At 42.1% G+C, this 22,302-nt stretch overlaps 2 protein-coding genes across 11 annotated transcripts in view; one reads left to right on the top strand and one right to left on the bottom strand.

Annotated features, from left to right (window-relative positions):
* Positions 1-2: 2 nt before the first annotated feature.
* ZFYVE21 (zinc finger FYVE-type containing 21) lies at positions 3-16,889 on the top strand. Of its 2 annotated transcripts, XM_082219752.1 has the most exons (8): positions 3-198; positions 2,522-2,572; positions 4,008-4,176; positions 5,261-5,336; positions 7,152-7,243; positions 11,308-11,361; positions 15,228-15,370; positions 16,161-16,889. In XM_082219752.1, exons 1-8 carry the CDS (start codon positions 67-69, stop codon positions 16,194-16,196), a joined length of 753 nt encoding a protein of 250 aa, XP_082075878.1. In that variant the 5' UTR covers positions 3-66; the 3' UTR covers positions 16,197-16,889. The 2 variants fall into 2 exon arrangements, with proteins under 2 accessions (XP_082075878.1, XP_082075879.1); XM_082219753.1 differs by lacking the exon at positions 11,308-11,361 and having other exon boundaries at positions 7-198.
* A 194-nt stretch (positions 16,890-17,083) lies between these two features.
* Positions 17,084-22,302, bottom strand: part of PPP1R13B (protein phosphatase 1 regulatory subunit 13B) — a 66,373-nt gene continuing 61,154 nt past the window's right edge. For all 9 annotated transcript variants that reach the window (XM_082216799.1, XM_082216797.1, XM_082216798.1 and 6 more), the window contains 2 exons: positions 20,333-20,532; positions 17,084-18,360 (listed from right to left, as the gene is read on the bottom strand). In XM_082216799.1, the coding sequence (XP_082072925.1) occupies positions 18,319-18,360; positions 20,333-20,532 (242 nt within the window). In that variant the 3' untranslated portion in view covers positions 17,084-18,318. The remainder of the gene's footprint in view (positions 18,361-20,332; positions 20,533-22,302) is intronic.

Below are 22,302 nucleotides of genomic sequence, written 5' to 3'. Positions count from 1 at the left end.
GGGGGCGGCCTTGCCACGAGCTGGTGGCTTCGGGCGAGTCGCCGAGCGGCGGCTGTGAGGCGAAAGATGTCGGGCCGGGAGGCCCTCGACGCCAAGAAGCTGGTCCGCTCTCCCAGCGGGCTCCGGATGGTGCCCGAGAGCCGCTCAGCGGTGAGCCCCTTCGGGCTGGAGGAGCCGCCGTGGGTGCCCGATAAGGAGGTAACGGAGGCAGCGCAGGGCGGGGAAGGCGAGGCTCCAGCCGCTCCCCATAGCGATTCCCCTCAGAAATCCCGCCTGAGGAGCCTCGGGGGAAGGGGAGACACCCCCACCCCCCCCAAAAGAAAACCCACCATCCCTAAACTGGGCTTGGCTCTCCCTCGCCTCTTTCCCCGCCTCAGGGTCTCTCTTTCCCCGCCTCGGCTGGAGGAGGAGGACCCTGCCCTGACAGCCCCCCCGGTTGGGCCCTTCGCGGAATGTCCTCGCTTTATATATATCATTTATTTGTTCGGTTTATATACCGCCCTTTGTATCCAGAGACCCCAGGGCGGTGCACAGCATTAAGAACATAATTTACGAGGCATAATAATAATAATAATAATAATCAAGACATAATACAGAACATCACAATAGCGTTCCTGAGGGGTTGAACAAGCTGACCCTTACGGTCCCTTCCAATTATGAAATATGATCGCGGTAGCTTCCCTGCAAGTAGAAAGCCAGCGCCTTGCGCCAAGGTGTATGCTGCAGCTGGGAGCACTTTCCTGTGTGTGTGTGTGTACGTGTGTGTACGTGTACATACACACATTCTTTTCAGCATGAAATTTCTCTCTCTCTTTATATATATATCTAGAAAAATTCCATGCTTAAAAGCATAGGAAAGATTTTGACCTTGGCTTTCGAAGCATGTGGGTAGTCTTGTCTGGACAAGAATGTTTTTAGGAGGTGCCGAAAGGAGTGGCAAGGAGTCCCTTGGGAGGTTTGCTGGACTCCAACTCCCATGAACCCCAGCCATGGATGGGTGGAGTTGGGCATTCAGTGATGTCTGGAGGGTCATCAGTTCCTCATTCCTCCGCTTGAAATTGACGTGCTAGCTTTTTTTGTTTGCAGGGAGGATTTTTGTTGTGTGTGTTAGTGCGGCGAATGGGGAAGAGCATTCGGAAGCTAATAATCCCACCTGCAATCTGAACTCTATTCGGGTGGTAACCTGACCTGTTCTTTTCGGCCACCTCATTCTGCTAATGTGTGTGGATTTGGCTGCTTCCTCACCAAGCACCAACTCTGAAATTACACGCTCCGAGTTAAGGATCAGCAGCAGTTTGTGCTGGGTGTGGGAGCTGATGAGAAGCTAGCACAGGAATCTAAAGGAGAGGCTAAGTAGCGGGTTATTTTGGCTGTGGAGTTCCTGAGAGAGGTGACAAGCTGGAGGAGATGTGTTAACGGAAGGTCAGAGAGAAAACAGTTGCTGTAAATCAAGATGGGGGATGAGTGGAGCTTAAACCACTTTTCAGCAAAAAGGTAGAAGGAGTGGTCATAATTTATTGACTCATGAGCAAGTCAAGACCTGAGAAAGACTGAAGGTAGAAGCTGTGGAGTCTCAGAAGTAGGTAGAAGTGGTGGAAGACCAGAGAAGTCTTCTGAGGCAGCTGTTGCATCAGGGAACTGCAAGGCATGGGAGGATCAAGAGACAGAGCAACAGGAAGGTTGGGTATGTGTAAAGCAGTCAAAGAGGGAATACCCAAGAGAGATAATAAAGGATGTTGGTGAGGGAGTCAGGTCAAATGCAGGCCTCAGAGGAGGGTATTGAGGTGAGATGAGACATGGCTGAATCTGAGAGAATGCTGTTCCACGTTCAATAACAATGTCAGGTTATGCATAAGCTTAAATGGCTTTTTGAGCCTTGAGAACCCTTTGCACCTGGTTAGCAGAAAAATTGGCTTTTATCTTGCTTACAAAGGAATCAGGTTCCCCAGGAACTTCATATGAGACAAAAGGATGTGTGAAATGAATTTATTGGTAATCACAGTTTCTCAGTATCTTTTATCAATAATAACAGTATCCATTGAGGGGTCTCTTAGAAAGAGGAGTCACAGGTAAACTTCACGATGGTTTGCATATTCCCTGTTGTAGTTTGTCTGCTTTGCGTAGTTGAATCTAACATATGGACTATTCTGTATATACAGCTCTAAAGCAGGGGTGGGGAACATGAACCTTAAGATGTTGTTGGACTCCTAAGTCCCATCAGCCCTAGCCAGCATGGGCAGTTGTCAGGGATGATGGGAGTTGTAGTTCGACAATATATGGAGGGTCCTGGGCCCCCCTTCCTAGTTGTACTATGAAATCTTCTACTTGAAAAGTAATGGGCAGATGAGGTTATTCTTTAAATACCTTTCAGTAATTCCAGTTCTAACTTGTGTGTGTTTTTCTACAGACGAGACTAGGACACAGTAGAAGCAAATGCATATAAATATGTTGATGAAGTACTAAATGCATTCCTTTAGTTTTGGGCACAAGTCTTCCCATATTTTCCATTACTATCTTCTAGTGTCCCAGATGCATGCAGTGCAATGCAAAGTTTGACTTCATAACCAGAAAGGTAAGAAGATAAACGCAAAATATACACCAAAATATGAAACCTTGTTCTGAGGTAAAATTGGCATCGTCACTGGCCATGATCCAGAATTAGGCATATGAATGTTACAGTTGGGCTGCTTTTGGGAGGAAAGGAGTCGTTTTCCCCTGAGCACTTTACTTATAATAGCTAGTGACAAAAGCCCCTCTTTAATTTTATGTTACAGTTTGTCCACCTTGAGCTGCTGCAGTATGAATTGTATTGAAGCTCCTTCCTATGTGCGTATTTCACCCACAGCAATTGTCAGTTGCCATAGTTTAGCAAAACTTGAATGAGCTGCAGTGAGCTTTGGACTTGTTCACTTCTCCCACTCCCAGAAAAAACATCCTCTTTCATGACCAGGAGAAGTTTGGAATCATCCCACTTCTCCTTAACCTCTAGACAAACTGTGGTCAGCACTATAGTTTGTTTCAGTTAAACTATAATGACTGTTAGCCACTGTCAGTTGAGACAAAGGGTTGTATTCAACTAACATCTACTCAGAATGCAGCCACTGACTAACTTGGGTCCATTTATTACAATGGGTCTCCTGAGGAAAGCTGTTGACTACAACAAACAAACAAAACAGAAACTTATGAATGCCACCTCTCAGCTGTGTAGGGAAATGAAAGGGGGGGCATGAACCAGAGGTACATTGCAATGTCTTGATGTCTTATTAAACTATGGCTTAGCATGACACACAAATGTAGGCTTTACCTTACTACACAGTAACTAGTAAATATTGCCACAAGGCTACCATCTTTTGTTATTTTTAAAATCTTGGAGTGGGCAACTTTGACACATCTTTCATCTATATTCAGCTTTTTTCAGACTTAAAAAACATAATTATTCACTTTAAGTCATCCAAGTCATCCTGGGAACCAGTGCCCACTCACTTAGAGTGCTATATAGGATGTTCAGAGACTAAGATAGGGAACACACTGTAGCATATTACATTTTGACAATAGTTTGCAGGTTTCTGCTCTTCCCCTGCAGTGAAGTTGAGTGCTTAAACATGAATTTCACAGTGTTGACACTTCAAGCATGTTGAATGTTGCATGCTTTATCAGAACAGGGAAAAGGGAGAACATTTTAATGTTCTTGATAACTACAATTTCAATGAAGTAGACTTGAGAAGAGGGGAAGCAATTATTGTTGTGCATTATAAATTTGAAAAGGCAGCGATTCCTGATTCACCTAGATCAAAATACACTTTTCAATAGTTTTCATTCTAACAATCATTCTGGCACTCTTTAACTAGCCATCTCGAGGCTATCCCCTCCATCTCTCCTCTCAAAAACTGCATTCTATATTTATCTCTCATCTGCGTTTCAGTCATATGCTAGAACCATCGGTTTTAACACAAAGCTCCAACTTTGCTGATACAGTTTTCCTTTGTTTCTCCTTGCCCTCCCCCCAGCACCACTGCAGGAGATGCGGAAAGTGCTTTTGTGACAAATGCTGCAGCAAGAAAGTGCCTCTTCCTCGTATGTGCTTTGTTGATCCTGTGCGCCAGTGCGCCGAATGTGCTCTCATTTCTCAAAAAGAAGCAGAGTTCTATGACAAGCAGCTCAAAGTGCTTATGAATGGTAAGTACTAAGCATGGGCTGCCCATAGGCCAGATTTTTGCTTTTTTTGCTGGGCATGGGAAATTAGAGTTGACTTTGGAGTTTTGTATTAAATCTAGCATGATAAATGACAGTGTGATTTGCTGTTTGATTCTATAGAATTTGTACTTAACTATCTAAAAGGCAGTATTTAAAGGTCTGTTTTGGGCAATTAATAATCTGCTTTTAAAAATAAATGGTTATAATATCAGAAAGAAGGCAACCTTTTAAAAAAATATATGGTGCTAGATAAAAATGCATTCTCTCAGTTTGGGAATATGTCTGCAGTGTCAGATCATGAAAATGGCAAATCTCAGTCCTTTTATAGTGGCAAACGGCCATGTTGCTCTGTCAATATTATTTTTCTTAGAAATGTTCTTTGACACTTTTTAATGCCTATTCTGTGTGTTCAGCTTAATTTGACATTCAGGAAACCATACAAAGTCAGCAACAAGCACAGTGAATAAGGATGGCATGTTCTGCATGTGAGTTTGAAGGATGATTCTTATGTAATAGTGTCCCTTTGTACATCATTCACATTTCAGTATCTAATGCACACAATTCTTGCCCAAATTGTAAACGTGCAAAATAAACCTCTATCCAATGTAGAAAACTTTGATTTCAATTTGTGCAGCATTGTTTCAGCTCTTTCAGAATATTTAGATTAATAGCTAAAGAGCATTCAGCATAAAGAGAACAAGGGATTTCTTCTTATTAATTTACACTGGAATAGTAACCTGCAAGTCACTCTTTTAAGTGCAAAAATAAGGTATATTTTCCTAAGCATAATGTAGTCAGAAACGTCCTAGTTCTTCTGAATGGTAGCTTAAACTCCTAAACGACTTCATATCATATATTATTATATTTCATTAATCATGATAGAACATGCTGTTACTGCTTTTTCACCTAAAGTAGATCTGAGAATATTTAATAAACCATGAATTCATAGCTACCTCAGTAGGCAGGTTTAGAACCAGATCTTTCAAGGTCATTATCTTAATTATAAATTCTAGGCATATTGAGTGCATATTTTCCTTTTCCCCCTCCCTGTTTCCTGGATATCTAGGTGCTACATTCTTTGTAACTCCAGGGACATCAGAAAAGTCAGAGATGATGGTTTGTCGACTTTCCAACAACCAGAGGTGAGAAGTGTTCTTCATTGGCTACTAGGACTTGCTCAACAGTTAGTCTTATTCTTCATAGTGCTGTTGCATAAGCTGCAATTCTAGATCCTTATTGCTTCCCAAGAATTGATTTTGCCACTCTCTATTCCAGCTGTTATAACAACCAGTAGTTTGGGCTGCTGAAACTTGCAGCACACTTCATTTGGGTTTGATTTGATATTGAGTAGCAGTAAATCTGTGATCTCTGAATCCATCCAAATAACAGCTGTCTCTGGGCAACTACTGTAGGCATTTAAATTGTTTTCAAAGTAATGCATCACATAACCGAAAGCATCAGTAAAAACTGGTTTTGAACCAGTATGGCACTGATAAATAAGTTTCAGTGTAAAGTTTTGAATATACAAAAGTAACCTTGGAGTGAGATGGGAGGGAAACTCCATCTGGTAATTCAACCTGATTAATTGATATCTACAAGCTCTTTTCATTACAAAAAATCTAAGCAGTTTCACAATCTCCCACATATCTACAGCATCCATTCTTTCTTTTTGTGTATTTGGCTGCATCTTTCTGGTGACTCCCATGCATCATTCTTGCTGTAGATTCTGGGTGCAGTACCATATCCTAATACTCTAATGCAGTGGTTCCCAGTTACCTAAGTACTATGGGCCCCCTGTCTGCAAAAGCCAAGCCATGGACCCCCTATTTGATAATTCTATGGTAGTTTTTGTTATGCAATTGGTGCTACGGATCCCCTGGGTGGGTTATATGAACCGCCAGTTGGGAACCACTGCTTTAATGGATCGCTCACTATTTTTACTCTTATCCGTGAACTAGAGGAGCAAACATTTCAGAAGTGACCATTAACCAAAATTTTATAGCTCATGAACAGTCCCACTGTTGTTGGCCTAACACGAAAGTAATTTCTACTGGAGGACAATCTAGCAGATGGGTAGATACTGCCATCTATCACCCATAGGATTGCAGTGTTGAGGAAGTAGATTGCCTTGCATTGTGCAGACTCCAGGCCAGAAGTTGCTCTGGTAGGTCAAAGACACACAGAAAAATGCAGGAGGAACACAGCAATGCAAATATCCATGTAAAACCAAATAGCAATTTGCCTGTCCTGTGCTTCTTTTGCCAGTCAGAGACAAGGTAATAGTGCAGTCAGCAAACCAACCTTAGACAGCTACCCTACCCACACAACCAGGGTAGGATCTGATGGTAATCCTTGATGGTAAAGAGGGACTCCAGCTTGAATTTTTTATAATAGGTTTAGGAATTTCAAAATGTGCTTCCAAGACATGTCTTGTTTGGGCATCATGAATGCAGTAGAACTCTGAGAATTACTCTGCAGAATTCACTGCCTCAATAGCCTAAATTCATAGAATGTGAAGAATCACCTCCTGCACTATCTACCATTTCAAGAGGGACCTGGACACGAGATGGAAGGAATCTGGTGGAAGGGACAGCAAAATTCACTGCTGTTCTATATAAACAAATTTCCTGCACATAGCCTTCTGCTGGCATGCTGGTTTACTAAACTAGAGCTGTTCTCAGTGACATCTAGTTACTATATTTGGGGGTGTTTGTGTCAAGGCCGGTTTTAAATGAAGGAGCATTCAGTCATGACCCCCTACTTGCAGACTGAAGTAGTGCAGGATAACCACCTAAGTAACAGTTGTACCTAAATCTAATGATCTTTGCCATGCTTCGCCTATCTAAAAAATCAAGGGATCTATATTAGTAGAACATGTGCTTCTTACCAGTGTGACTGGTATGTATTGTGAGCCCTGCAGATTGACATATGGTGGTGTTCTCCTCTTTTGTGTGTAGATACCTATTTCTGGATGGAGAGAGCCATTATGAAATTGAAATTGCACAGATTTCCACAGTCCAGATACTTACTGAGGGATTTACTCCTGGAGGTAAATCTTGTACAGAATTAACTGATGTTTAACCAGCAGCTGGTAGTGTTTCGGCCTACCCTGAAGACAGGGATATTGCTCTGTTACCTTGATTCAGGAAGCCTAGCCCAGTGCTTTTTGTACATTTGGAACTCAGTCCTTTTACCGATGTCCAATTCAGTAGAATTCTGGCTTAACTTAAGTGCAGACAAAAAACAGTTGGCTATTTATTCCAAATCATTATATGAATTTTGGGTCGATCCCTATAGTTCACTGCTTTTTAACTTCCTTTGTTGTCTTAGGGTTGCCAGGTCATAATACTCCCTTGACAGTAGAAGCTACAAGTAGCAGAATCCCCCTATCCAGGTCTGTATTCCAGACCTAGTAGCCCTGCTTACTGTTGGCTCCCTCCGTTGCTTTGTTCTTGTTAATAGTACATGTCTCAGTCGTACTTTCTCTTTTCTTAATTTATTTTTATTTATTAAATTTGCATACTGCCCGTTATCCATAGATCTCAGGGTGTTCAAAACATAAAAATACAAGATAAAAACAAGAACAAGAACAACAAAACCACAAACCAATAAACCCTCATCTCCTCACACCCCCTCCCACAAACATATTTTAAAGGCCTGGTTGAAGAGGAGTGTTTTCATTGGCACCTAAAGGGGTATTAGGAAGGTGCCAGCCAAACCTCCCTGGGGGGAGCGTTCCACAAATGGGGAGCTACTGCTGTTTTTGTGTTGCCACCCTCCTGACCTCTCATGGGGAAGGCACACAAAGAAAGGCCTCAGACGATGATTGCAGGGAGCTGGTAGGTCCATATGGAGAGAAGCAGTCCTTTCTCATTGGCTAGATGTCTCCATTACCCATTTTTTCCCTCCCTTTATTTTTCAAGCTACTGCCTACTTTGTCCCACTTCCTTTTTGCCATCCTTCTCTTTACAACCCTTCCTAGAATTCCACATTTTCTCTACCCACAATAGACTTCAGTGAGGTTTCGGCATAGCTCATTCTTGCTTTCAGTTCCTCTAGCCTATTTCTATTTTTAACCTTCTAAATGGGTCCTTCCCTTGCCTAGTTCTCGACTTTCCTTTAACTCCCTTGCTTTTGAGTTCCATTCCCTCACTTTTTGTACCTTCTGGGACTTTCCCCAGTCCTCTATATGAAATGTAAATTCCAAAAAACCTTTAACTCACCTTTCCCCCATATAAGCTGAACAGGAAACAGCTTTCTTGTTCCCCAAGCAATTAGAGCCATCACACCAGTTCTAGATGCTTCACTGCCTGGAGAAGAACTGACTACTTCTTTTCAGAAGGCACTTACCTCTGTGTTGTAAATGGAGATCATAATCTTGAAGCACCTACTGCAGAAAGTACGAGGTATAACTGACTGGCAATGGTTAATACAATGGCAGGCAGATATAGCATCACAGAGAGCATGTTGACTACAGCGGATGCTCTGGTTGCGAATGTGATCCATGCAGGATGCACATTCGCAACCCGCAGCATTCGCAACCCGCGGGTTGCGATTTGGCACTTCTGCGCATGCGCAACCGCTGAAAACCAGAAGTAACCCATTCCAGTACTTCCGGGTTTCGGTGGTCCGCAACCTGAAGCAGCTGTAACCCGATGTATGACTGTATAGGGCATTTGTTCGCAGTCTGTGACAGGCTGCTAGCAACTTAGTTTCCATGTAATCTGGAAAAAAGTTTCTAGCCCTCATGACTGCAGATTAATATAATGCCAACAGATGCTGAAGGATTGGAGGTGATGATCTTTTCTTCAACCTTTGTGAGTTGCCTGCACATCAAGATATATTCAACTGTTAGTTTTTGGGTTTTCCCATTTGTGAGTAATGAGCGTATTAAAATGCATGCATTGTTTGCCAAGTGTAGGATCTGATATTTGTCACGCTAGATAAGTTCACTAAAGTTATTGTCCTATAAATGTTTTAGTACCCTGTCTGTTTATGCATACATGAATTTTAGAATCATCTCTTTTCCTTGCAATTGCTTAATGAAAAACAAGAGCAGAGCATATTTAAAAAATGCAGCCACAGTTGTATCATTTTGTTTCATTGCTGAATCTGATTCTTGGATTCATGCTGTCCAAAGACATGACATAACCACTTTTTTGCCAAAACTGACAGCTGTTTACAAGACTGTGCAGGGTCTTGGAAGTGAACATCATAACCTTCTCCTCTTCTCTCTCTCCTCTCCCCCACCCCCACCATGTGACAGTATAGATCATTTCTTAGCATTAGTAAAGCCTTCTTGTTTTTATTTGCCAAATATATAAAAGCACCCTTACATAGCTCTCATAGAATTCAAACAACCAATTAGAATTCATTTCAAAGCTTCCCGTTATTTGGCCCCAGACGAAGAAAAATGCAAGTCCACATTTCACAAAGCACAGACAGTCTGATGATTTTAAATCTTACTTTATTAGGTCTTCCTCTGTGTTTTTTAAAAAGAAATACAAACAGTGGAATGCTTTGCAAAATGCAAAGCAGGCAATTTGTTGTGAAACTGCTGGTTTAAGATTATTCAGTAAACAATGCACTGAGCATAGAATCATAGAATCATAGAGTTGGAAGAGACCACAAGGGCCATCGAGTCCAACCCCCTGCCAAGCAGGAAACACCATCAGAGCACTCCTGACATATGGTTGTCAAGCCTCTGCTTAAAGACCTCCAAAGTAGGAGACTCCACCACACTCCTTGGCAGCAAATTCCACTGTCGAACAGCTCTTACTGTCAGGAAGTTCTTCCTAATGTTTAGGTGGAATCTTCTTTCTTGTAGTTTGGATCCATTGCTCCGTGTCCGCTTCTCCGGAGCAGCAGAAAACAACCTTTCTCCCTCCTCTATGTGACATCCTTTTATATATTTGAACATGGCTATCATATCACCCCTTAACCTCCTCTTCTCCAGGCTAAACATGCCCAGCTCCCTTAGCCGTTCCTCATAAGGCATCGTTTCCAGGCCTTTGACCATTTTGGTTGCCCTCCTCTGGACACGTTCCAGTTTGTCAGTGTCCTTCTTGAATTGTGGTGCCCAGAACTGGACACAGTACTCCAGGTGTGGTCTGACCAGAGCAGAATACAGTGGCACTATTACTTCCCTTGATCTAGATGCTATACTCCTATTGATGAGGCCCAGTGGGTTTTTAAAAAGAATATGCTGCAAATTTGGAACTCTGAGTCACCATTTGGATGCCTAGAAACTGCTTCCAGTTGCCAATAGCAACTGGGTAACTTGCTAAAAAGCAGTGCTGACAATGTTAATGAAAAATATGTGGGTCATAATGCACCTAAATTTCATGGTGCTGCTATTCATGAAATATTTCTGTTTTGGTGGATCTTGGGCTAATGTAGTGAGTAAACATTAGTAACAAAAATGAATGCTTTCTGATAAGCTTTAAATTGGAGATGGTATAGCCTGCTTAGCATGAAGGAAGAGGCAGGGAGAAAGAGAGAGAGGGTTGGACCTGCTCACTTTTGGCTGTTGCCCAATTCCTTGCCAATATGCCCCTAGCAGATTACTCCTTGGGGAATATTGCTCTAATAATAATAATAAGAATAATAAATTTTATTTATATCCCGCCCTCCCCAGCTGAGCCGGGCTCAGGGCGGCTAACAACAATCAGGTTGTCCACAGCTGCTCTAAACAATAGGCTGCTCATCATTGTCTCCATCTGTTAGATGTGTGTGATGAGATGGCTATGTTAGGGCAAACTCTGAAAAATGTCACTATCCCAGAGACATGTCAAATTCATTTGGGACCTGGCTGAACTTTTACATTCTTATAGTTTTAGTCACAGAAAAAAGAACAGAAGGTGTGGGACAAAGGAGCAAAAGTATAGTAAGATTAAGGACTAGTGATTCAAGCGGTATTTCTTTCAGTAACATTGATTGTATTTATGCACACCTCTGGCCTGTATGTTTCTTCCAAATGCTTTAATCCAACTGCAATCAAATCCTTTAATACTTTGGCTGTATATGAAATCTTCCTTTTAAAACTGAACACTTTCTTACTCATTTTTCTTGATTGATCTTTCTCCTCACTGCTTGCCTGCCTCCTTGATGTAGAAAAAGACATTCATACTTACACCAGCCTCTTGGAAAATGAACACATTATGGAAGGTCAGCACTGGAGCTCAGTTTCTTCTAAGCATGCTTTTTGTAGCTCCCGTTCAATGCATGTTTTCTGCTGCAGGCTTTAGGGCAAATGTACTTGGGTAGGGTGGGGGATTAGTGCTCGATTTAAAATCCATCTATTGTCTGATGTTCTGGAGAAGGTTAAGTCCCCTTTTTATATCCAGCTTGAACCTGTTCTTTTTTAAAAAAAACTGTCTGGCTCAGCTATCAGCCAACCTGTTCATATTCTCCTCCTCCTTTGACAGCCAGGTTTGGACTGAGAGATACTCCATCAAAGAAATGAAAGATAGAGAAATGGGAACAGCCTTGACTTGAACATGATGGAATAGGGTACAAACAGAGGGTACTGCCTCTGTAATCTCACTGGAATGGACCACAGAGGCTGTACTTTGTATATCAGCACACATTGGACCTCCCAGATGACTAGGAATAGGTGCCTTTTGCAGGGTTTTCTTCCAGTGCTGTGTGTGTCCCTGCTTATTCATGTCCATTGGAGAGATTTGTTTTTCCTGTTGTTGTTTTTTAAAGGGGCCATGACACCTCTCTGAAAGGAGGTTTTAGAGTTGTGTAATTACAACTCTAATTACAGCGGGTGGTGCTGTGGGTTAAACCACAGAGCCTAGGTCTTGCCGATCAGAAGGTCGGCGGTTCGAATCCCCGCAACGGGGTGAGCTCCCGTTGCTCGGTCCCTGCTCCTGCCAACCTAGCAGTACGAAAGCATGTCAAAGTGCAAGTAGATAAATAGGTACCGCTCCAGCGGGAAGGTAAACAGCATTTCCGTGCGCTGCTCTGGTTTGCCAGAAGCGACTTAGTCATGCTGCCACATGACCCAGAAGCTGTACGCCGGCTCCCTCGGCCAGTAAAGCGAGATGAGCGCCGCAACCCCAGAGTTGGCCACGACTCGACCTAATGGTCAGGGGTCCTTTAATTACAAGTGAGATGGAAAGAAGCAGGAATACTGGGGAACGCTTTCACGCAATATGCCTGGCCTGGATAAATGTCAACAGTCCTGCAAAGGACACATGCATTGCAACTGTAAGCCTTGTAGATAGTTTCAACAATGGCCTTCTGTTGGATGGGTGGGGGAGGAGAGCGATGTGGTGGGCTCCTTAGCTAAGCCTCCATTATGGTTGCCCTGTTGCATATGGCTGCCACCGCGCATGTGAGAAGTAGCAGATGGAGTGGATATTCTAGGCCCGCCTTCCCCAGCATGGTGCCTTCTAGATGTTTCTGGACTACAGCTTCCATCATCCCTGAACATTGGCCATGCTGGGTGAGGCTAATGGAAGTTGGAGTCCATAAAAATCTGGAGGGCAGCAGGTTGAAGAAGGCTGGTTTAAGAGGCATCACTTTTAATGCAGTGAATCAGTATAGCTGTGTTTTTTACGCAGGGGTATTTAGAAGCTGGTTGCGTGTACCCACCCTAGTAAGTGTCAAATAAGTTTTAAAATGCTGCAGTTTCATATTATTTGAAAAATAGTATTGAGACCAGCAGAGCTTCCTTGCTGTCATTCAGAAAGCACAGTAAGCAGTGAACTCTGATCCATGGATGATTGTGTGCCCTCTCCAAATGTAAACTAAACTGCTGTTCCACAAACCGCTGTTTGTGCTCAGACAAACCTTGTGGATTTGTGGAGAGTATTGCAGGTCCAGATGTCTGCTCTCCTAGTTTTTCTCATGAGTCATGTTGCCATTCTGGAAGAGTTCCTGCATTTCCTCCCTGGTGCCTAAATTGATTGGGGATTCTGTTTTAACATATTTTACTTGCGTGGTAAAGAGAACTAAAAACTCCACTACAGTGATCTTATATGCTGTACAGTATAAATATTTCAAAGCTTTTTTGAACTTTTTTTTTGGGGGGGGGGGGTAATCCAATAAAGCACACTTAGAATGATTCAAACTTAGTTTTGTTTAAGAACTTATTTTTATTGGAATACTTAAAATATTTGAAGACATCATGATTCAGTAGCATGTACTTGGCTTACTATGGGTATAGTGTCTGCTCCTGGAAGGAATCCATCAACAGAATGGTAGAGGGAGGCAATTTTTGGCAGTTCTCTCCCATCTCCTCCTAAATAGGCTTTGATGGGTTTGAACAACATTGGATACTAGTCGGTTTAAATTTTAAGTGGAAAAAGTTGCAAGGTATATTCATCTTAGCATGATCAAGCTGTGCATTGGCTCTGTAGCTATTTCTTCGGTGTAGCCATCTGGAAAAAAAAGTTAATTAGAATTTAAAAACTTGTCCTTGACTGCTATTGTATGATGCTGCTACTTTTGTTATGAAACACAGCATTTATGGAAACTGGAAAGTTTTTCACAGAAAAATACAGCAACTGATAACTTTCCAGAATGGGAAAAGTTTCCTTGCTACATCATTGCTCATTGCTGAGTTAATCAGGCAGTGGCAAGACCATCTGCTCCCTGCTCGCTGCTCCCATCCCTCTCTTTTGTCTTTTCTGGTTCAATGTGACTTATGTAACCTGCTGCTGAGCTTGCTTGCTTGCTTGCTTGCTGTTGAATCAGGTCAAACTCTCTCTGCCTTTTGCAACAATATTAAACAAGTCAAGGCCTCGGCACTGTGCATGTCGCCCCCCACCCCACCCCAGAAACTGAATAAATTAATCCAAGCAAAATTCAAAGAAGCATGACATTATTATTATTATTATTATTATTATTATTATTATTATTATTATTATTATTATTATTATTATTATTTATTCTGCCCTATACCTACATTGGGACAGGACCTTTGCTTTGTGGAAATTCTTCTGGTACAAAGCAAGCCATAGAATGATACTGTGGATGGAAGAATTCACCAGCTTCAGCTGAATCCTGATTTAAGCCCCAGGCTTGCAAACAAACAAACAAATCAGACCTCAGGATTCCAAATATGCACATTAATACATTTGATCAACTTGTATAATACTTATTGCAGAATTGACAGAGTGGGAGCGAAGAGGGTGGTGATGCCAGTGTTTTATAATCCAGAGCCTTTACACACACACACACACACACACACACACACACACACACACACCAATTCCTTTTTTCAAGTAGCACTGCCTTTGGAATACAAAATACAGAGCAGACTAGGCCTAGTCTGTTATGTACAGCGTCAGCTCTGCATTTTAGTGCCATTTGCAGAAGGTCTGCTAATCTGCAGGACGGAAGATGGTGTGAATCTGGAATTTCATTTCTGAACTGTCTCGTTTGATTGTTTGAATCCCAATCCTCTGAAGCCAGAAATTTTGGGGAAAGCAATCAGTGGTCCATGGATGGGACTGTTTCACTCTGTGACCATCTCCCTCCATGCTTACAAACCTCCATTCCTTCTAATATAGCAGGAGTCAGCCCTTCTTCCTTCTGGTCACCTTTGGCAAATAACATTCCACTGAATACTGACCCCTAGTATGCAAATACAGCACTTCAGTTGGTGCTGTGGGGTAGGATGGCTGTTTGTTTGCCTAACACAGTTTAGTGCAAAACTCTTAGACTCACCAAACACACATTCCTCAAACTAATGTTCTGTATAGTGTGTACACGGGGTATTGGAAATACACAATTCCTCTCTGTTCAGCATTAAGCATGTTAACAAGAGCCCACATAACAGTGTATGTAACTCAGAGCTAGGAGACTAGCATACTTTCTCAGCCACAAGCTTTTTTGCTTGTGGTCTTTACCATGTCACTACTCAGCCTGGCTACCTTACCAAAAAGGTAGACAAAAGTTTAGACAAAAGTTGTATGGGTTGTAGCACCCCTGCGTTACAGCAGAGTGGAGTCACTCCACTCTGTTTGAACTAGAAAAATGATTAAACCTTCTTTTCAGTGGTTACTTTTTTCCCTTAGGAGGCAATACTCGTGCTACAGGTATGCTCCTTCAGTACAAGGTACCAGGGTTGGAGGAACTGAGGCAGTTTAGATTTACCGCTGGTGAAGACTTCAATTCCAACAAAAAGCTATCGGCTACTTGGCTAGCAGCCATGCATAAGGTAACTAGTTGAACTGCTGGATCATTGTCCTCGTGTGTCATGAGCAGGGAATTTTTTTGGCTCCGTGTGGTCCAAGTATCAGGGAGTGGGGCAATCAACCTGACAATCACATGGTGGCATCATGTTGCGTGATGTCGAAATCCCTTGCATGGAGCAATGTTAAAATAATTGGGGGGGGGGGAGAGACATTTCAAAGAGCAGTTTGCCAAACTTTTCTGAAGCTCCTCCCACCCTTCTTTTAACATCACTTCCAGCTTCAAAGAACAGAGGGCTTTTACCCTTTGCCCCTCAGCTGATGAGTGGAGATTTAGACCCTGCTGCCTTGGCTGCACAATCCTGTTTGCTGCATGAAACAGGGTGTGTAGCTATTGCAGGATTAAACCTGTCCTCCTGCCCATCAGATCCCCCCCCCCCCGCTCTATGTGGTTAGATGTAGAGGGATCAACACAGAACAGTAGGAAACTGGTTTGTGTGCTTGAAAGCAAAAGGTGAATGAGTGTTTAAGGTGCAGGGTGTGTGTTTTTGTTAAAAGGAATGTAATAGCGAAACAACTTCAAACCATTTCTCTTAGGAGAAATATTCTAGAACTGCTCATTGTTCCTTTGCCCAACTGTGAAATCTGTTATAACATACCCTTATTTCTGATTGTCTTGATCTTTGCATTTTCTAATGCATTGATAAATACTCAATTCAGCCTGTGTAGATGTTCCAGAAAGACATGAGCATCTAGTTAAAGCTGAGTAGTACTGCTTTGCTATCAGCATTTTCCCTTTTTTCCCTTTCATTGCAGGCAGCAAAACTTCTTTATGAATCTCGGGACCAATAACAGCTTCTCCAACTTGAGGGAAAAGATCAGCTCTAAGAAAAAGCTTCTTACTACTTGCTAGTTGAAACACGGTAATAAGTATTTGGTAATAGGGATCCCCCACCCACCCTTTCCTATCCCAGACGTGGTTCATCATGTGAGCACTGGCCAATTACAATGTGAGTATTTGACCTATAAGTATTCACTTTAGTGTGCAATATGTAAACAGATTATTAATGCTTTAAATATAGCCTTGCATCTATGACTTTATATTTTGTTAAATCTTGTCTGCACTTAATATGTAAAATGAAGTGTGACCTGCACTACTGCTAAGTATATAGCACAACTTTTTTGTAGTACAAATTATGTATACAGTGTAATTCATTTTTAAACAAGGAAACAAACTTTATTTGATGCTCCAGAGAATAATAGCTTTTCAGGTGTGTAGATCTCAGGTTCTTTTTCTCCTCATATCCAAATGATCTATGGAAATTTGCCTTAGATGTCATTTTATAGAAGCTACTCTTTCTTGTGGGGGATTTGTATCATGAGATAAAAACTTTCTTTTTTGTAAAATACAATTTACCAAATACCACAATTTGTCCTGTGTAATCTTTTTGAATGAAGCTACTAGCAAGACTGATTTTTGAAGTTTTATATTCATGCTTTTTGTGGTAATTCTAGCATTGGCTAATAAAGCCTGATTAAACACTATGAGCTTGTCTGTGGTAGTATTGCTGTTGACTACTGCACAAGGTTTCATGCTGGGCTCAAACTGGTTACTGTGTAGACATGAAAGCAGAGGCAGGTACATTCAGAAAGGTGCAATAAATGGGTCAGGGGGCTTCGTAACAAATTATGTTCTTTAAAAAATGTTTTGGGTTAAGAAACACCTACAAACACAACTATACCTTAGCAGTAGTTTTATTGTGCACACTGGATTAGCAGTGTATCATAGGCTTTTAACTCACATTCATTTAGCAAATATTCTTTTACAATACCCTTCCACTTCTCATCACCACAATATATACAATTAATGCTAAACAGTGGTAAAAGCAAGTTACAGCACTGCATCAATGGATATATAAATTATGCACACCGTGTACATGAATAAAGCCAAATGGCCTACAGTTTACAGGGAGGAAATTATAAAACACGTATGGCTACAACATAATGGGAAGTTCAAAATAGACTTCTGTATATAAAATAATGTACAACTAATATTCCAGTGAAGTGCTTTTTTTTGCTCGAAACTAGATAGTGGATAAAGTTATTGCATAACTCACCCTGGCACAAGATGCCAGGCTGCCAAGAACCACAGATGCTGCCCCAGCCAAAACAGCAAGACGTCCTCTTCTTTCTCCCTTCACTCTCTACATAGCCAGCTCAGCCTTTATTCAGTCCTTCAGACCCTCTCCCTACTTTCACAGATAAGATTTAAAGGTCCTTAAAGGGAACCTATTAGCTTTTTTATAACCTGACTCTTACCTTCTCAACTATTGCACTTTTCTTTCATATAGACATACAGATCCCTTAAATATGAATGCAGGTTTGTCCAGAAGATGGAATTCAGTGTGGGTGTGTTTGAGAAAGTTTAAAGTGGTGCTGTAAGCAGAATATCATGAAAAAACATCAAGTGAAGGAACGTGGTTTTGAGAAATGTGCAAAAATCCATTCAGCATTGATGCTTCACTGTTAGTTAATAACACCTTTTATACCAGAGGACTGTTGGTAATTCCCAGATGCCAACTTACCAAGCTCTTCAAGGATTTACACAGTAAACTCAACAATCAGTTGACAGTTTTAATAAAGACCTTGACAGTTACTGTGGACTAGAATGGATCAGACAGCATACCTGTGTTTTGCAAAGGTTTTTAACATCTAGCACAAGTTTTGTTCTTTTAATTCAATTGGCAAAATACTGTAGGCTGTGTTGAGTACCTCTCCCAATGACTGGGTGGGTGAACATGGAACAGATCTCACATACAAACTTCAGATTGGAAATCTCAAATGCTGTCCATCAATTTAACAAGAGCACCAATTAAAACAAGTATAGCTTTACTTCTGGTGAAATGTGATTGAAAATGTTTCCAGTGTATACTTCCAGTTGCCAGCAAGATACTGTATTGCCAAATGATGGTTTTCAGGCAAGAGTTCGTTGCCTAGGTTTTATTCTTGGATATAACTGCAATAAAACAAGATTTAAAATTATTATTTAGCAAATTATAAAGCATATTAGTTTTTACAACTCTACCACTGCATTAAAAGCAACTTTTAAGCAGAACAATTAGACAGCATCATACATATTAGTTCCATTTCCATTTATTTCTGCTAGAATCTTTTCAACTGAGCTGTTGAAAAGGTGCTTTAGGCTGATGCTTCACAATTTACAACAATAGCAATAATCAGTTCTAAATGGGAACATTAGTGTCAGGGGTTCAGGATCAGAGGTGAGGGCAAGGGAGGAAACAGAGAGCGAGGGGGAGGAGGCAGAAGAAAGGATGAGTGATGACGACGACCCGAGATCTCCGAGTCTTTCCAGTGAATCAGAAGATTCACAAAAAGGAGCACCAGTGGCCAGGGCAAGGGGGGAGACTAGGGGGACACCCCAGGAAGAAAGAGCCAGAGGGGACTCAGAGGGGAGCAGTTGGAGATCAGGACCAACGTCACCGCCAGAGAGTAGGAAAGAGGAAGAGCGCCAGGGAGCAAGCGCTGGCAGCTCGCAACAGGAGGGAGGGCACGAGTCAGGAGTGGCCACACCTTCATCGGGGAGCGAAGTGACGGTTAGACGGAAAGTGGAAGATTGGGCGCGCGCGCCAAGTTCAAATGCACAGGAAGGTGGCGCAGTAGGCAGCCCGGAAAGGGAGCCAGGTCCTAAAGCCCGGCGCAAGGAGACAGGAGAGTCAGGGGGGTCAGCGTCAGAAGAATCCCGGAAGGAAGAGACCCAGGGGGGCAGAGGGACCCAGAGGAGAACTGTCAGGCGGAAAAGGTGGAGCAGGGCTAGCATATTAAGTTGGTGCGCAGGGGGCGGAGACTCAGACGGAGCTTCGCCGATCTAAGCATAAGACGTAGGGTTGCACGCAGCAGCTCGAGAATGGAGACTGTAACTCAATAAAGACTTTTATTTAACGATCGCTGGCTAGCGTGATCCTCTGTGAGCTAGGATCTGGAAGTAACCCTGACAGTTAGTAATTTTAACTGTTCAAACCCTTGTATTAGAAAATGATTCTAATCATTTGAGTTTGCTTTCAGATTTGAGTTTGCTTTCAGATTTGTTTAGGGCCAAAAGCCCACTGTCTTCCAATTCAGATCCATACCCACTCTATGGAGGTTTCTTGCTTTTTGCTTGTTGAGTGCTTGGGCCCACCACAAGTAAGTCTTTGGCATGTATAAGGAAGGCCCAAACAGCATCCTGTTTCAACATCCTGTCTCCTTTCATAGAGGCTTGCAGTTTGGTATTGTGTTTTAGAAGACAAAGCTACACTCTTGAGAACTGTACTAGTAACTGGAAATTATGGGTGTCAGAAGCAACACAGAATACTGGGGTGTGTAGGAGTTACCAGAACAGCAGGGGAGGGGAGATTGTTCCATCAAGCAAGGAGAAATGCTGTGCTGACAGAAAGTTTGTAACAGCACAATGTACATTATAAATAATCTGGGAGGAATTCAACAAAGAAAACTACAGTATTTTTCCATCTACAAGATGCCCCCATGTATATTTTTGGGGAGAAAATGGGGGGAGATACTATCTGTGTATAAGACGAGCCCAGATTTTGAACATTATTTTAGAGTAAAAAAACAGTCCTATACGCAGAAAAGTATGGTAATTTCTGCTGAGCCCCAGTTTATTAGTTAAATTTCTCTATGAACCCTGTTTGACTATCCCATATTCTATACATTCCACATGATTCACCACCTTAAAAAGAGTTGTTCTGAGGTCTGCAACTCTGCCTGGGGAGATTAAAATGACCAGCTCCTCCCCCCCCTTTTTTTTACTGTTCTTGGTCTGTACTTGAACCTGCAGTGGTACAGTTCAGGAAGAACTTTCTTCCAAAGAAACCAGTACCCCTGTCTTAATCATTCCTAATTGAGCAATCTGGAGGATTTCTGAAAAGCACTGTATTGTGCTGGAATTAGGAAGAGTGTGCAAGACTTACCCCCAAGAGATTTTTAGGCACATAGCCTTCCTTGTCATTGAGACGAGCCCACCACCAGTCTGTCTCATTGTCATCTTTGCGCCTCAAAATGGTAATTGCATCTCCTTCATGGAATGACAACTCATCGTTGTTCTGAGCTTCATAATCCCACAACGCATACACGATGCCTTTGTTCATTACTCCCAGTTTCTCCTGCACACCTATGACCAAGAAACAACTACATTAACCTAACATGAATAAGCAATCACCACTATTTGGAAAATGGATACTGCAATCATGGCGCCCCTGGGCTCTCATGCAGCGTGGAAATGTAATACAATGTGTAATACAATTGTAGTGAGGGAGGAGAATTCTGTTAGGTCTGCATTTTTGTGCAAACTGCCCTAATTTGCACCTTCCAGATTAATGTATGGATAGATTTCACACTTCTCCAGATTCTGTGATGCAATCCTCAACTCAATGAAAGTACCAACAGTCATTTTTAAGTGCATATTTTTGGATAAAACACTTAAAAATGTGTACACCAGGATAGAATATGAAGAGTTATGAAAACAAGATGGACCAGACATAAATACACACATGTGAAATTGACATGGACCAGAGGCGTTGTAGGGTTCTTATCAAATCCCACCACAGTCATAAGGCCTGATTTCTAGAGACAGGTGGTTTTGTCATGGGGAAAGGCAAAAGAAGCACCCTGCAACTAGTTCTAGGAGATTACACCAGTAAGTATTATACAGTGGTGCCCCGCAAGACGAATGCCTCGCAAGACGAAAAACTCGCAAAACGAAAGGGTTTTCCGTTTTTGAGCTGCTTCGCAAGACGAATTTCCCTATGGGCTTGCTTCGCAAGACAAAAACGTCTTACGAGTGTTCCGGTTTTTTCTCGCTTCCCCCCCTTTTTCTAAGCCGCTAAGCCGCTAATAGCCTTTAAGCCGCTAAGCCTTTAATAGCCGCTAAACCGCTAATAGCGCTAATCCGCTAATAGGGTTGCTTAGCAAGATGAAAAAACCGTTAGACGAAGAGACTCGCGGAACGGATTATTTTCGTCTTGCGAGGCACCACTGCACTCCATTATAAGGTAATAAAGGTTGGGAGGCCCAAGAGGTTCAGTGGTTTAGACCACAGCGCCACCTGTGTCCCTATTATACCCCATTATTTATCTGTCCTGAGTACCTCACTCTACTAGCACTAATATGAGGTTGGCCATTTTGTCCAAGGTTTGTAGAAACACATGTCCCATGGGAAATGGAAACTGGCAAAGCCAATAGGCACAAAGCTCTGAATGGTTATGAACACGTTCTGGTGGCTGAATTTTATGACTTGGCTTAAGCTACAGCAGCTCAAGTAGTAATTTACATTGCACTCGCTTAAGCACAGTCAACAGGAAATAATTATCCCTTCCTTTATTATTCAATATGGCAAGTGCATGTTTCTGGACATTCTGTAGCCAGGAAAGGCCTTCGTAGGTAGGCTGCTACATTCTGGATCCTACTAGAACTGCTCTAACTGTCCTTTTGTGGCACAGCTGTTTCTGCTCCAAAGCAGGCTAAATATGAGTCACAGCTCATGGTGAGAAAGGCAGTCATTTCCTAAAGCCAGACATGGGAACATTTGAAGATGTGTTTGTGTCTAACGCCTTCTCCACTCTTCTACCCACTCACATACACAGTGTTCCCACTAACAGCACACAGAATTCCTCAAATCAATGAAGAATACAACCTGTATTACCTTAGTTTCCACCCCTTTATCATCTGATTTAGTGAGCAAACTAGCCACACGGTGTATGTCACACATTCTTAATTTGATACCTCATTTGCCTCTCCACAACAACAGTCGGTATTCTAACATTATTGTTGTTTTGGTGTACTTGGAATCTGCTGTAAGCTGCCTTGAGGATCAGCTGGCTGAAAGGTGCTGCATAAATCTTCACACGAAATCGAATACACACTTTTCATTGTAAAATAAGCA

This window comes from Podarcis vaucheri (genome assembly GCF_965113315.1).
Source record: "Podarcis vaucheri genome assembly, chromosome: 1".
In the NCBI taxonomy this organism is placed as follows: Eukaryota; Metazoa; Chordata; class Lepidosauria; order Squamata; family Lacertidae; genus Podarcis; species Podarcis vaucheri.
Note: the sequence above shows the minus strand (reverse complement) of the source record. Positions and strands in the feature narration are given on the sequence as shown.

Excerpts from the sequence above, each read along its gene's own strand:
- ZFYVE21 (XM_082219752.1), top strand. The coding sequence starts at position 67 with ATGTCGGGCCGGGAGGCCCTCGACGCCAAGAAGCTGGTCCGCTCTCCC. Across the intron at positions 11,362-15,227 it reads AAATGAACACATTATGGAAG|GAGGCAATACTCGTGCTACA; the intron begins GTCAGCACTGGA and ends TTTTTCCCTTAG. Across the intron at positions 15,371-16,160 it reads GGCTAGCAGCCATGCATAAG|GCAGCAAAACTTCTTTATGA; the intron begins GTAACTAGTTGA and ends CTTTCATTGCAG.